Source organism: Brachypodium distachyon, chromosome 1 (genome assembly GCF_000005505.3).
Source record: "Brachypodium distachyon strain Bd21 chromosome 1, Brachypodium_distachyon_v3.0, whole genome shotgun sequence".
Taxonomy (NCBI): domain Eukaryota; kingdom Viridiplantae; phylum Streptophyta; class Magnoliopsida; order Poales; family Poaceae; genus Brachypodium; species Brachypodium distachyon.
The window spans coordinates 54,656,852-54,669,706 of record NC_016131.3 but is presented as its reverse complement, the minus strand read 5'-3'; the positions used below and the strand labels follow the sequence as shown (position 1 = coordinate 54,669,706).

The following is a 12,855-nucleotide window of genomic DNA, read 5'->3' as shown; positions in this document are numbered from 1 at the left end:
TCTCTCCATCTCATATTAAGTGTCTTAAATTTGTCCAAATATGTATGTATCTACATCTAAAATGCGTCTTGATACATGTAATATTTCGATACTTAATATGGGACTGAGGGAGTAACACCGAGTGATAGTTAAACGCAAGAATGTTAGAAACAGAATGATAACATCGATCCTAGGTTGTTGCTTACTTCCGAAAAAACTGAAGTGGGTATTCAGGATCGGTGAAGAATAAGGTTTAGAAAAGTTCAGATTTTTGCAACATCTTCAGGTTCATCAGAAACTTCAGAGAAGAAGGATAACGACGCCAAGTTGGAGAGGGGAAAAGATGAAACCCGGCCTGTGGCATGGCCACTGGTGCAAAATTAACGGTGGGATCCAGTGGGTCAGTTCTATTCCGGATCTCAAATCTGCATGGAAACTTCTAAGAACAACATATTTTATATTCATAATAAGTGTTGCTGATTTAGCGCAACTTTAGTACTCCCTCCGTCTTAAAATAAGTGACGTAGATTTGTATAAGAATTTATACAAATTCACGTCACTTATTTTGGTGGACGGAGGAAGTACAATTTTGTACTAAATCAATGATGTATCGGAGGAAGAATCTTTTTTCAAAGTTATAGTCTATGGAGTATCCTTGTCCCCTTTAAATATCTACCTCGATGTTCAAAGTTTCAGATGAAACTGAACAGCGAATTATTTTCTAACCACTGTAGTCCCATCCGTAACATATATTGAAAAATGCAACAAAATGTTATGCAAAGCTATGCCAAGGCCAAATTGATGAACTTCGTAGATAAAAACAAATTCCCTACAATTTGAATAACTTGGCACCCAACTTTATGTATAACCACTGTCTAGTTTGCGCTAGGTGCACATATATGTACTGGTCTGTCTTGTTTCTCCAGAGAAAATAATTAATCATGTTCCACTCAATTAGATACGCATGAATACCATTCCATTATGACAGGGGCAAGCAATGCGGTTTATACTGCTCCTGTTATAGATATCCAAAGTACTGAGCCCACTTAGCCAATTTCAGAAAATAGAAAGAAAACAAAAAGAACTCCTTAGAATCTGTTTTTTGACAGGTTGCATCTGGCAGGAGTTGTCCAGCCACGATATAATACATACAGGTTAATTCTGGACTACGAACATATGTCCCCTGCTTTGATTATTCATGCACATGACAACTTTGTCAATTAACCAGTTTCTCTGTTTCTCCACAGAGACTGGAAACATGAAGGGAGGAACACACATCAAGAAAAGGATTGTTGGTCCAACGTTTCATCAACAAATGCTAAATAATAAAATGTAGGTTAAGTCTCAAAACAAGAAAATAACATCTGTCTCCTACAATATAAACACAAAATGACAATCCAGATTAAATATAAACTCAAAATGACAATACAGATTCAGGAATAATAACAGCAGATAACTGTGATTGGTTGTACCCCTACACTGGAGCAACAAACTACCCCTAAACTTATGCATATGCGTCAAGCGACTTCCATAAATAGAATGCTGTAACAAATGCCATTTTTAGAACAAACATGTATGTGGTCAGGAGACAACAGCAGCTTCCTGGTATAACATTCCAACAATTTCGGCACAGACGGATCATACAATTCCTCCTCCTCCAATGTCCTTAGGAATCACTACCTGTCAATTCATCGAAGCCTTTTCATTTCTCGAGACATAGCTTTGCGGCACTGTTCGTCCCGAGGGCCGAACTGCTGGCAGCTGAGAATGGCTGCATGGAAGATGCAGATCGCAGCTGCTGTGCTGGTTCTGGCAATGATGGTGCTGGTCTCCAAGGCCATGGCACAGAACAACGGCTGCTCGAGCGTGATGATGACCCTCTCCCCATGCCTCGACTTCATCGGGAGCAAATCGCCGGAACCTGGGTTCTCCTGCTGCACCACGCTTGCCGGCGTCGTCCAGACCGACCCCCGCTGCCTCTGCATGGTCCTTGACGGCACCGCCACATCCTTCGGCATCGCAATCAACCATACTAGGGCCCTCGAGCTCCCTGGCAACTGCAAGGTACAAGCACCACCGACTAGCCAGTGCACAGGTACGTTAATATCATGAGAAACAATAATGCACGCTATAAGCAGCAATAGATCGCTTCTTTAAACTCATCAGACCAGACTTGCCAAATTCAAGCCGTTCCAGCTCCTCCAACAACAGCGCCGCCTTCCAGTGACGATCCACCAGAGGAGCCGAGCGAAGAAGTCACTGATGCACCTAAAGGTGGAATCATTAATAAGCCTTAACATTTAAATCTGATTTTTATTCAGATGCTCCATTATTATTACTATATATGTGTCATCCATTACAAAATGTGATGAACAATGTGTTATCCAATTCTGGTTGAATGCAAAATTTTGGTACTAACTTCGCTAGATTGTTCACTTTGATGCAGGAAGCACAGGTTCAAACGCAACATCAAGCTCCAGAAACTCAAGGAATGCAGCGAGTTTAATGGCCACTGTGCTTATCCCCGCCTGTGCACTAATCTATGTCTTCTAAGTATATGCACCATGTTATATTACGATTCTTCATGAAAAATCAATGCATTGTAGTCAGCATGACAATGATTCTCATCCATTTTTAAGCCAATTAACTCAAGATGATATCTGATATAATGTGTTTGCAACTAATTTGAGACTTGGCTTGCATAGCATGAATTCACTCATAAAATAGCTGCAGCAAGCCAGCAACCTAACATGTTTTTCTAAAAGCAAATTGTTTGGCCTAGGATTTTCACTTAGGAAGCAGTCTGTGATTACAGTTCGGGTGCAGGACAGGCCAGGAATGATTTGGAGATACCATGATGACAGTTTCATGGGACAAATGTAAGACTATTCAATAGAATAGCACTGGTTCTGTTTTCGACTGGTAGCAGAGAGCACGAACAAACAAAGATCAGCTTTGGACAGTAGCATTGTATTAGGAAATCTAGGATGGAAGTATCATATTAGGAAATATACGCTTCTAGTTTGTATCATGCTAGGTAGGAAAGGTTAAGTGCCTAAACAATCACAATATAAGGATGCCATGTATCTAGGCTTAATCAAGCAAAAGGAAGAAATCTCTTCTCCCCAATATTCTCTCGTCTAGCCTATGAGGATAGCCAGACATCATGGCTGCGAGGGATCAGGTAGGTATAGGCTAGATGAGAGAATATTTGGGGGGAGAATAGATTTCTTTCTTGCTTGATTAAACCTAGATAACTATAAATGGTAACGTTGCTTATAATTTAAGAGTAAAACAGGATAGCACACCTTACTATGGTAATGATGCTTATAATTTACCCAGGATATTCACAGAAATAGCTCACCGCTCACCAGCTCATGATCGTCATAGGCAGCAAATATAAATGGCAAATTTTTCATATGCATATTAAACTATGAAATGTACAGTTGAAAAACAAGACTCAAGTTCCACAAGAGAGCACTGATAAAAAATCTGATCGAGAAGATCGTAATATATGAGTTTAGCCAGTAGGCTAGTATAAGGTTCCATCGTACCTTTACAGAAAAAAGATGAGTTGCATAAATTATGATAATCCAGTTACTTCTAGTGTTCTACTATCAGATACTCATCAGTCTTATCAAGAAACTACACAAAAAACTTTTGTCTACACATCCATCTCCGACTACTATAATAACCATCAGCTGTGTGCTACCAAAGTAGGTTTGCTACACAGAAAGCACTTGCTACATTACATTGTAAAGATTCTAGACCATCTTATCAGTGAAATAATAGAAAGTCGCTAAAAGGAAAAGGGAAATCCTGAAATATCAGGTTATAACCTTGGCAGTTCGGTAGATGACCATTATGCAAGGCAAACTCCAAAAATAATAATGTAAGAAACCGTGGCCATGTAATCAACTGAAGATGAGGTGGTGAAGCATTCATAACTAGTACTACCCAAAGCATGTCATATACTCATATGTACGGACAATACTCACTAAAGGGCCAGAGCACTTCTGTTTACATAATTAACTAACATGGATTCAGTTATAAGGGAAATTAAACACTAGTACGACAAAGTTGCATAGCTAATGACAATAGCTCCCCAGTCCCAAAAGATGATTCATTTCCATGTATTCAAAATCCTTCAGGTAAAACATATGACCTTAGAGACTTTAGCTACTCAAGGTGATAGAAATTGCCATCATCAGGGTGAATATTAATTCATGCATGACGGCAGCTGTTTGCTTTCAAAGTACCCACACACCCTTCCTGAAGAGACTACAGGTAAATGTAGTTGTTTGCTTTCAAAGTAGCCACAGACCATTCCTGGAGAGGTTACAGGTAATCATCAAATCTGATGACCTCAAAGGAAACTGAGGAAATATCACAAAATTAAACAAAGATGCATCGTTGCATCTCACACAACACTTCCAGTCGGCTTGTTCAGTTCAATAGTCTCACACCTTGGAAGATGTTCTGTAATGACCTCCCTCATCACTTTACCATTACGATTCTTTTTCTGGCAGTTCACTTCAGTATAACCAGTATCATGATGTTCTGGAAGTTCGAGAGATGGAAGTAGTTGGTCTTGGCGATCAATAATTATATTGTGAAGCAGGCAGCACACAAGAATTATACTCGGTAACTTCTTCTTATCAGGCCTCCACATGACTTTGTGCAAGATCTTCCAGGAGCCTTTCAGCTGTGCCAATGCTCTTGTTCCAAGCATTCTTGCAGCATTTTGACGGGCATTAAAATCGACCATTGGGGCAGACAGACTTTCTCCATACGGAGTCATAAGCCACGGGAGTAGAGGATAACACATGTCACCAACGATGAACTCCCTTATTTGTGCACCCTCCCTTGAAACTTGGGCAGGACCATCCAAGCGTTTTCCGGCCTGACAGAGCTTGTAAAATCCAGAAAATTTCAACAATTGTGAATATGGCATGCTGCCAGGCCAACCGGTGACAATATCAATAAATCGCATCTCATGGTCAAAAATCCCTTGCAGGAACATACTGTAGTTCTTCGCATGGTCGCACCAGTCTTCCGATGAATCAACAGCAGGAAGCGTCATAACTATGTGGGTGGCATCAATGGCGCCACAACAATTTGGCAGACCAGACACCACCTCAAAGCTAGCTTTGATATCATCCATCCTCTCCTGGTCCGGCCACACCAGATGATGCCGAGCCCTCTCTTCCATCGACTCGATAAACCTCCATGTCACTTGCGAAACAGTAGACTGCCCAACACCAAAAGCTGCTCCCACCGACACCTGGGAATCACCGGATGCCAGCCTCCTCATGGCAATTCCTACTTGCTTCTCCACACTAAGTAGTCTTCCCTCAATGTTGATCAGCCCAGAAGGTGGCCTTGAGATCAAATCATCCCTTACAATTGAGCAGATGTAATCAAAGGTACTCCTCGACGTCCTGAAGAAATACCTGAATGCTTCCTCCTCGTCTGAAGGCACTGGCGCAGTAACAACTGTCCATCAGAATCAAAACTCAAAAAATTATCTACAAGATTCACATCAACCGCATCGCATTGAGGTGTCACAATTCTGCATAAGACAAATCTACAAGATTCATCCTTCCGGCAAGAACAAGGTTGTCCACACCCCAAATCATGATTTGAGCGAATTTGGGGATGCGACATGAACGGTCAGGGCTTGGGGAGAGGAGAGTTCGAGGGTTTACAGTGTTTGGGAGGTGCTTCATACCTGAGTCGGCTTGACGTTCCTTTTGCTTGCTGAGGAAGGCGTACCACCACTCCATGTCAGGGTCACGGAGGTCCGGCTGGTGCGCTGCCACCGCGCAGCCGGGCTTGGCTCCCTTGAACTTGCCAGAGTCCTTCGCCTTCGACTTGCTGGATTCCATGGTCTTCAGGTTGTCGGAGTCCTTGATCTGATGCTTACCCTTCTTGGACTTGTTCACCGGCGCCATCCTCCGACCCCTCTACTGGCTCTCGCCGCCTCCCGATTCCTCCTCCCTATCTTCTTTCTCTCCTCCTAGGGCTTCCTAGTCGCTGCCTATGCCCTCCTGCTGACAACTAGGTCTCTGAGGAACACAAACGCCAACAGCTGTGGCCGTTTTATTGCGTGTGTGGGTCCATATTGTTAGTGAATAGGCAAGACAGATTTAGATATAACTTAAGGCTTTCCCAATAGAAATTCCAAAAATAGTAATAAATAGTACAGGTACCAAAAATAGACTACTAGTATACGCTTGGAAGTAATAAAATGCCAAAAATAGTACAAATCTCGTCATCGACTCGTCGGGTTTGTTCTTTATTTCAAGAAACAAAATCTTGATTTAGATGCATGATAATCCATGAGTAATTAAAATTGCTGCCAAAAAGTTCCAGAGCCGAATGAGCTCCAAGACACAAACAACATCTGGTCCATTGACTAGGAGTGTCTTGTGAGTGTGTTTGTGTGACGGTGTTGCGCTGTTCTTGTTCTTCTTTTTTTGGTGGGTCCACGCTGGCCTGACAAGTGGGCCATCCGGGTCAGTTTCACCGCCAAACACCTTGAATTGAACTATTACAGCCCATTTGGGAACCATCGTTTCATTTCATTTGGTAGAAATGATAGAAATGAAATGAAATCCAATTTTTGGTTCAATTTCATTTGGTTGAATTTGAATTCCTTGTTGAAAAATCATGTTTGTCTACCACATGAATTTGTAGAGTGAGAGACAATTCCAGAGAAATGATGGCTTTTGGAGAGGAATTGGGGTTAGTTATAGTGCGATTCCAAGGAATTTGAGATTGAATTCCTGTGGCCAAATCCGTGCCAACCAAACAAGTTCGTTTCTGGAATTCAAAATAAATTCCAGAATTCTTGTCTCAAATGGTGGGTGCCAAACGAGCTGTTAGTGTTATTAGTGAACCTTGGCCACAATAGTGGTGGTTTTTAGTAAAGGAAAACGTAGTCTAGTGGGTAATTGAAACCCTATTCACTGATGGTTTTTTGTAATTTACTCTATTTGTAAATCAGCAAATGTTCGTTGCAGTACAGGAAAAATTAAAACGTCAAACTGTGTGATGAGTAACACCTTAAAAGATGTTGTAAAGAACACTGGTACTTGTATAACATAAGTCAGGATCAGAGATGAAGTAATTTCTGTTGATCAGTTGATTGGAATCTGTAGATGAACAACGCAATTGCAGCCAAAGACGTCGCTTTGTGCCAAGTAGGCAGGCAATTAAGTATAACCATGATCTTATCTTGTGCTTAAAAGTACTCCCCGTTATCTAAATCTCACAACATTGGTTACACATATGGACTTAATTAAGACACCTAAACCACTAGCCAGATATTATTCAAACTAATCATCTGACCTATGAACCACAGTTCCACACAAGCACAAATCATGAAACATACCTCTTTTCTGCATTTTCTGGCAGTGTCAAGTGAATTAATAACACTGACAAGCATGAAAAACAACATGCCAACTTGCAAAGCATCAGAAATTCAGAAATCGGAACTTTTATTTACCAGTTGTCGCAGCAGGAGCTCAGCTGACAGCAACCATCGCAGCTCTGGACGACGCGGGGGTCAAAGATGTTGGTCATCTTGGGGTTGGGCCCCCAGGCGTTGACACAGGTGTAGTCCTCCGCCTCGCTCATCACCACCCTCGCCGCCGGCGACCGCTGCACCGGGGAGAGAAAGTGCAAGCCGAGAATCCCTGTTCTTGATGCCAGCTCGATCGGCGAGCTCGGCCAGGCGCCCGCGCCGGCGCCGAGGCTGAGGCCCTTGGAAGGCAGCTGCACCCACCTGTAGTCCAAGAGACCTGAGCTGGGAAAGAGAGCCCAACTCTTCCAAACTACACCATTCACCGTCTATCGAGGCAAGAGCACTTCTGTTTAAATAATTAACTAACATGGATTCAATTATATAAGGTAAATTAAACATTAGTACAACAAAGTTGCATAGCTAATGAAAATAGCTCCCACTCCCAACAGATGATCCATTTCCACATTTTGAAAAAGCCAATGGTTTCCATCAAGTAAAACAACATTTCACCTTAGAGACTGTATGCAATGCAACTCAAGGTGATAGGAATTGTCATCGTCAAGGAGAATATTAACTCAAGCATGATGGTAGTTGTTTGCTTTCAAAGTAGCCACACACCATTCCTGGAGAGATTACAGGTAACCATCAAGTCTGATTACATCAAAGGTACCAAAGGAAATGACACTAAATTAAACAAAGATGCATCGTTGCATCTCACACAATACTTCCAGTCAGCTTGTTCAGTTCACACCTTGGGAGATGTTCTGTAATGACCTCCCTCATCACTTTACCGTTACGATTCTTTTTCTGGCAGTTCACTTCAGTATAACCGGTATCATGATGTTCTGGAAGTTCGAGAGATGGAAGCAGTTGGTCTTGGCGATCAATCATTATATTGTGAAGCAGGCAGCAGACAAGAATTATACTCGGTAACTTATTCTTATCAGGCCTCCACATGACTTTTTGCAAGATCCTCCAGGAGCCTTTCAGCCGTGCCAATGCTCTTGTTCCAAGCATTCTTGCGGCTTTTTGACGGGCATTAAAATCGACCATTAGGGCAGACAGACTTTCTCCTTGATATGGAGTCATAAGCCACGGGAGTAGAGGATAAGACACGTCACCAACAATGAACTCCCTTATTTCTAAATCCTCCCTTGAAACTTGGGCAGGACCATCCAAGCGTTTCCCAGCCTCACAGAGCTTGTAAAATTCAGATAATTTCAACAATTGGGAAAATGTCGTGCTGCCAGGCCAACCGGTGACAACATCAATAAATCGCATCTCATGGTCAACAATCCCTTGCAGGAACATACTGTAGTTATTCGCATGGTCGTACCAGTATTCCGATGACTCAACAGCAGGAAGCATCATAACTATGTGTGTGGCATCAATGGCGCCACAACAATTTGGCAGACCAGACACCACCTCAAAGTTAGCTTTGATATCATCCATCCTCTCCTGGTCCGGCCACACCAGATGATGCCGAGCCCTCTCTTCCATCGACTCGATAAACCTCCATGTCACTTGTGAAACAGTAGACTGTCCCACGCCAAAAGCAGCTCCCACAGACACCTGGGAATCACCGGATGCCAGCCTCCTCATGGCAATTGCTACTTGCTTCTCCACACTAAGTAGTCTCCCCTCAATGTTGATCAGCCCAGAAGGCGGCCTTGAGATCAAATCATCCCTTACAATTGAGCAGACGTAGTCAAAGGTACTCCTCGACGTCCTGAAGAAGTACCTGAATGCTTCCTCCTCGTCTGAAGGCACTGACGCAGTAAGACCTGTCCATCAGAGTCAATCAAAACTCAAAATTTTATCTCCAAGATTCGCCTCAACAGCATCGCATTGCGGGGTCACAATTCTGCAAAAGATAAATCTACAAGATTCGTCCTTCCGGCAAGAACAAGGTTGTCCACCCTCTCAAATCTTGATTTGATAGAATTTGGGGGATGCAGCATGGACGGTTAGGGCTTGGGGAGAGGACAGCGCTAGGGCTTACAAGGTTTGGGAGGAGGTTCATACCTGACTTGGCTTGGCGTTCCTTGTGCTTGCTGAGGAAGGCATACCACCACTCCGTGTCTGGGCCACGGAGGTCCGGCTCGAGCGCCGCCACCGCGCCGCCGGGCTTGGCTCTCTTGACCTTGCCGGAGTCCTCCGGCTTGCTGCATACCATGACCTTCCGCTTGCCCTTCTTGGTCTTCTCCTCGGTCGCGGTCGCGCCGCCTCCCGATTCCTCCTCCCTTTCTTCTTCTTGCTCTCCGTCTCCCGGGACTTTCTCGTCGCTGCCAATGCCCTCCTGCTGGCAACTCGGTCTCTCAGGAACAGAACCAGGGTATATGTTTGAAAGTAGTAATAAAATTGGAAACATAGTATTCGGTACACATGTGATCAGCGACTCGTCGGATACGAATCTTATTTATTTTGAATTTTTCTATAGAAAGATTCAAGAAAAATAAAATAGAAAAAAGTCAACACACCGTGTGAACCTCCTGGCAGCGACCGAGGGCGGCCTTCCAAAGACGCATTGATTGGCGTCGTCCTCCTGGCGGTGAGCGACGACCGGCGGGGATATGCTGCGAGAGCGGCACGTCGGGACAAGCCACGGCGACGGCGCACGAGTAAGACCCTTGGTGGCTCGGATCCAAGCCATAAGGAGCCAAGCCGGAGCGGATCCGGGCCATAGGGAGGTGCGGCGACGTCCCATTGGCAGCGCCGCCTCCCGTTTCCTCCTCCCTTTCTTCTTCTTGCTCTCCTCCGACTCCAAGGGCTTTCTCGTCCTTGCCCATGCCCTCCTGCTGACAACTCGGTCTCTCAGGAAAAGAACTAGAGTATACGTTTGAAAGTAGTAATAAAATTGGAAACATAGTATTCCGTACATATGTCATCAACGACTCGTAGGGTACAAATCTTCTTTATTTGAATTTTTCTATAAAAAGATCCAAGAAAAAAAATAGAAAAAAAATCAACACACCGTGTGAACCTCCTGGCGGCGAGCAAGGGCCTCCCGAAGGCGCATTGATTGGCGTCGCCCTCCTGGCGGTGAGCGACGACCGGCGGGGATATGCTGCGAGAGCGGCACGTCAGGACAGGCCGCGGCGACGGCGCACGAGTAAGACCCTTGGTGGCTCGGATCCGAGCCATAAGGGGCCAAGCCGGAGCGGATCCGGGCCATAGGGAGGTGCGGCGACGTCCCATTGGCAGCGCCGCAAACTTCATCAAAGTTCACGGCAGTGCCTGGATAGGGAGCCGCGGCGGCGCGAGGAGATGTGTCGGCGCCGACATGAGGAGAAAGGGAGGCGGCGCGAGGAGAGGGCGACGATGGCGGCACGGGCGGACGAGCCACGGTGGACCCCCTCGATGATGAGCCATGGCGGCTCGGATCTGAGCTATCGGGAGGCGCGGCTGCCGCGGATCTGCGCCATAGGGGGTTGGGGCCGCCGCGGATCCGGGCCATAGGGATGCGGCAAGTGGGGATGGTCGCTGGCGCTGTTGGCGGTGGTGGTGGATGGTGAGGGGCTGACCGCAGTCGCGATCGGCGCACAGACTTCCGGTCTGCTATTAGGACTGTCGCCACCGCCGGCCCTCTCCTAGGATAGAGATAGTGGACAGTCGGATAGGGGAAGGGATTGGAGAGGTATATATTCGGGGCTAGGTGTTCGCCTCAAAGCCTCGGTCTCAGTGAGTTTTAAGATGGGCCGGCTCCAATGGCTTAATGGGCTTTTGACATGTTATAGATATGTGAGCTCTAAAAAAGATGCTTAATTTGGTTTGAAAGTTAACGGACCGAGCTTTTGTCGAACGGAGTCAGAGAGCATTTGTTAAATTGCCCGGCTTCAAACTTTTCGTCCAACCCTAGGAGGTGCGGTGACCTCCCTCTGGCAGCACCGCATGGAGAGGGGGCCGCGGCGATGCGAGATGGCAAGGTATCCGCATGCCTCCGTCTCTTTGAGTTTTACACTCGGTGTTATTTTCAAAAAGTGCATAGGGGCGAATCAATTTTGTTTTTAAGAACACCGAAAATGGTATAGTCATACGATCTACACATTGTTTACACGCCCTGAGCAAATAAATCTGAAACAATGCCAAGACATTGAATTCTTGCTGTAATTAAATTTTTGTTGATCATAGATGTAGTAATATTTTTGCTACAATGATTTTTTTTTTGCGAAGATTGCTATAATGATTAACCATGCACATTTGAACACCACTGCTGGAACCCATATAATTGGCACAACAACAGTGGTAGCAACATGTATGGTGCATCTCATTCTTCACCACCTTCGTATACCCACATTATAGGACCCCATGCAAAAGGGGAAGGTCTCCCGACCATACTTCCCCCGTGATTTCAGACATCGTCCGGCGGGCCCCGCGAAGTTTACAGGGTATGTTTACACCAAAACTTGAGGTTTCATGCGACTTTCCAGTTTGTTAGTGATGTATTAGGACATAGGAACATGAGATACCAAAAACTAAGACAAGTCCTCACGGAAGTTTGCTCCCGTCAGTTCGAACTGCGAGTTTCCCACTGTAAGTTCGGAACCGTCGTGTAATGTAGTCCGGTTTATGAAGAAACTGCCACTTGAGAGCTTTGAATTGGAATTTACCCTTAACAGCTCCTCCATATACTTATGTTTAGGACATCATGTAAAAGAGGAAAGTCTCCCGACCATTCATCGCGTGATTTCATGCGTCAACCTGTTCGGCGAGGCCCGCGGCATGTACACATGTTAGCGTTTCACCAAAATTGTCGATTTCATGTCACTTTCTTCGTTAATGATGGATTATACCATAGGAACATAAAAATAGAGGTCCGGAAAGAGAGACGGCATGGACTAAATAAAGAAGAATTTTTTTTGAAAAGAAGACGATGAAGGCATGCCGTTGTCATGTCACTTTCCTTGTTAATGATGGATTATACCATAGGAACATAAAAAATAGAGGTCCAGAAAAAGAGACGGCATGAAAGAAGAGATTTTTTTGAAAAGAAAAGGCCGAAGGCCTTATTTCAGGCCATTGGCAAAAGCTTGCGACATGGAATAAATAAAAGCCAAAAATGCCCATCCGGTTTTTAACGGATCAGTTCAAGAGACTTACACATGTCAGGCCCGAAGGCGGTAGGCTTATCGCCCTTACTACCTACGGCAACACCCTAGTCAAACCGGGCCCACAGGGCAGAGGCGAGAGGGCCAACTTAACCGGGCCCAGGTGCATGAGAGAGAGCGGGCCATATCAATTGTGTGTAGTATGAAGTCAAAACAGTGGGCGAACGAGCCTACTTATGTTGGGCGAAACCGTCTAAGATTGGCAAGGTGGGAGTAAAATCCCACGCCACGAAGCGCCGC

At 44.9% G+C, this 12,855-nt stretch overlaps 3 protein-coding genes across 9 annotated transcripts; 1 reads left to right on the top strand and 2 right to left on the bottom strand.

The window, feature by feature from the left end:
- Window positions 1–1,358: 1,358 nt before the first annotated feature.
- Window positions 1,359–7,627, bottom strand: LOC100841906 (protein ANTAGONIST OF LIKE HETEROCHROMATIN PROTEIN 1-like). Of its 2 annotated transcripts, none has more exons than XR_002962164.1 (3): window positions 5,711–7,149; window positions 4,247–5,460; window positions 1,359–4,124 (listed from the first exon to the last, which is right to left on the bottom strand). XR_002962164.1 is itself a non-coding variant. In XM_024457408.1 (3 exons), exons 2-3 carry the CDS (start codon window positions 5,931–5,933, stop codon window positions 4,400–4,402), a joined length of 1,284 nt encoding a protein of 427 aa, XP_024313176.1. In that variant the 5' UTR covers window positions 5,934–6,047; window positions 7,490–7,627; the 3' UTR covers window positions 1,515–4,399. The 2 variants fall into 2 exon arrangements, 1 of the variants encoding a protein (XP_024313176.1); XM_024457408.1 differs by adding an exon at window positions 7,490–7,627 and having other exon boundaries at window positions 1,515–5,460; window positions 5,711–6,047.
- Window positions 1,747–2,532, top strand: LOC100842198 (non-specific lipid-transfer protein-like protein At2g13820). The gene is made up of 2 exons (XM_024458493.1): window positions 1,747–2,074; window positions 2,426–2,532. The coding sequence occupies exons 1-2, from the start codon at window positions 1,747–1,749 to the stop codon at window positions 2,530–2,532; spliced, it is 435 nt and encodes a 144-aa protein (XP_024314261.1).
- LOC100841600 (protein ANTAGONIST OF LIKE HETEROCHROMATIN PROTEIN 1-like) lies at window positions 7,373–9,880 on the bottom strand. 6 transcript variants are annotated; one of them, XR_002962161.1, is made up of 4 exons: window positions 9,533–9,880; window positions 8,259–9,291; window positions 8,018–8,130; window positions 7,373–7,869 (listed from the first exon to the last, which is right to left on the bottom strand). XR_002962161.1 is itself a non-coding variant. In XM_003561319.4 (3 exons), the coding sequence occupies exons 1-3, from the start codon at window positions 9,876–9,878 to the stop codon at window positions 8,109–8,111; spliced, it is 1,401 nt and encodes a 466-aa protein (XP_003561367.2). In that variant the 5' UTR covers window positions 9,879–9,880; the 3' UTR covers window positions 7,938–8,108. The 6 variants fall into 6 exon arrangements, 2 of the variants coding, with proteins under 2 accessions (XP_003561367.2, XP_024313175.1); XR_002962160.1 differs by having other exon boundaries at window positions 7,373–7,853; XR_002962162.1 differs by having other exon boundaries at window positions 7,373–7,850.
- Window positions 9,881–12,855: the final 2,975 nt, after the last annotated feature.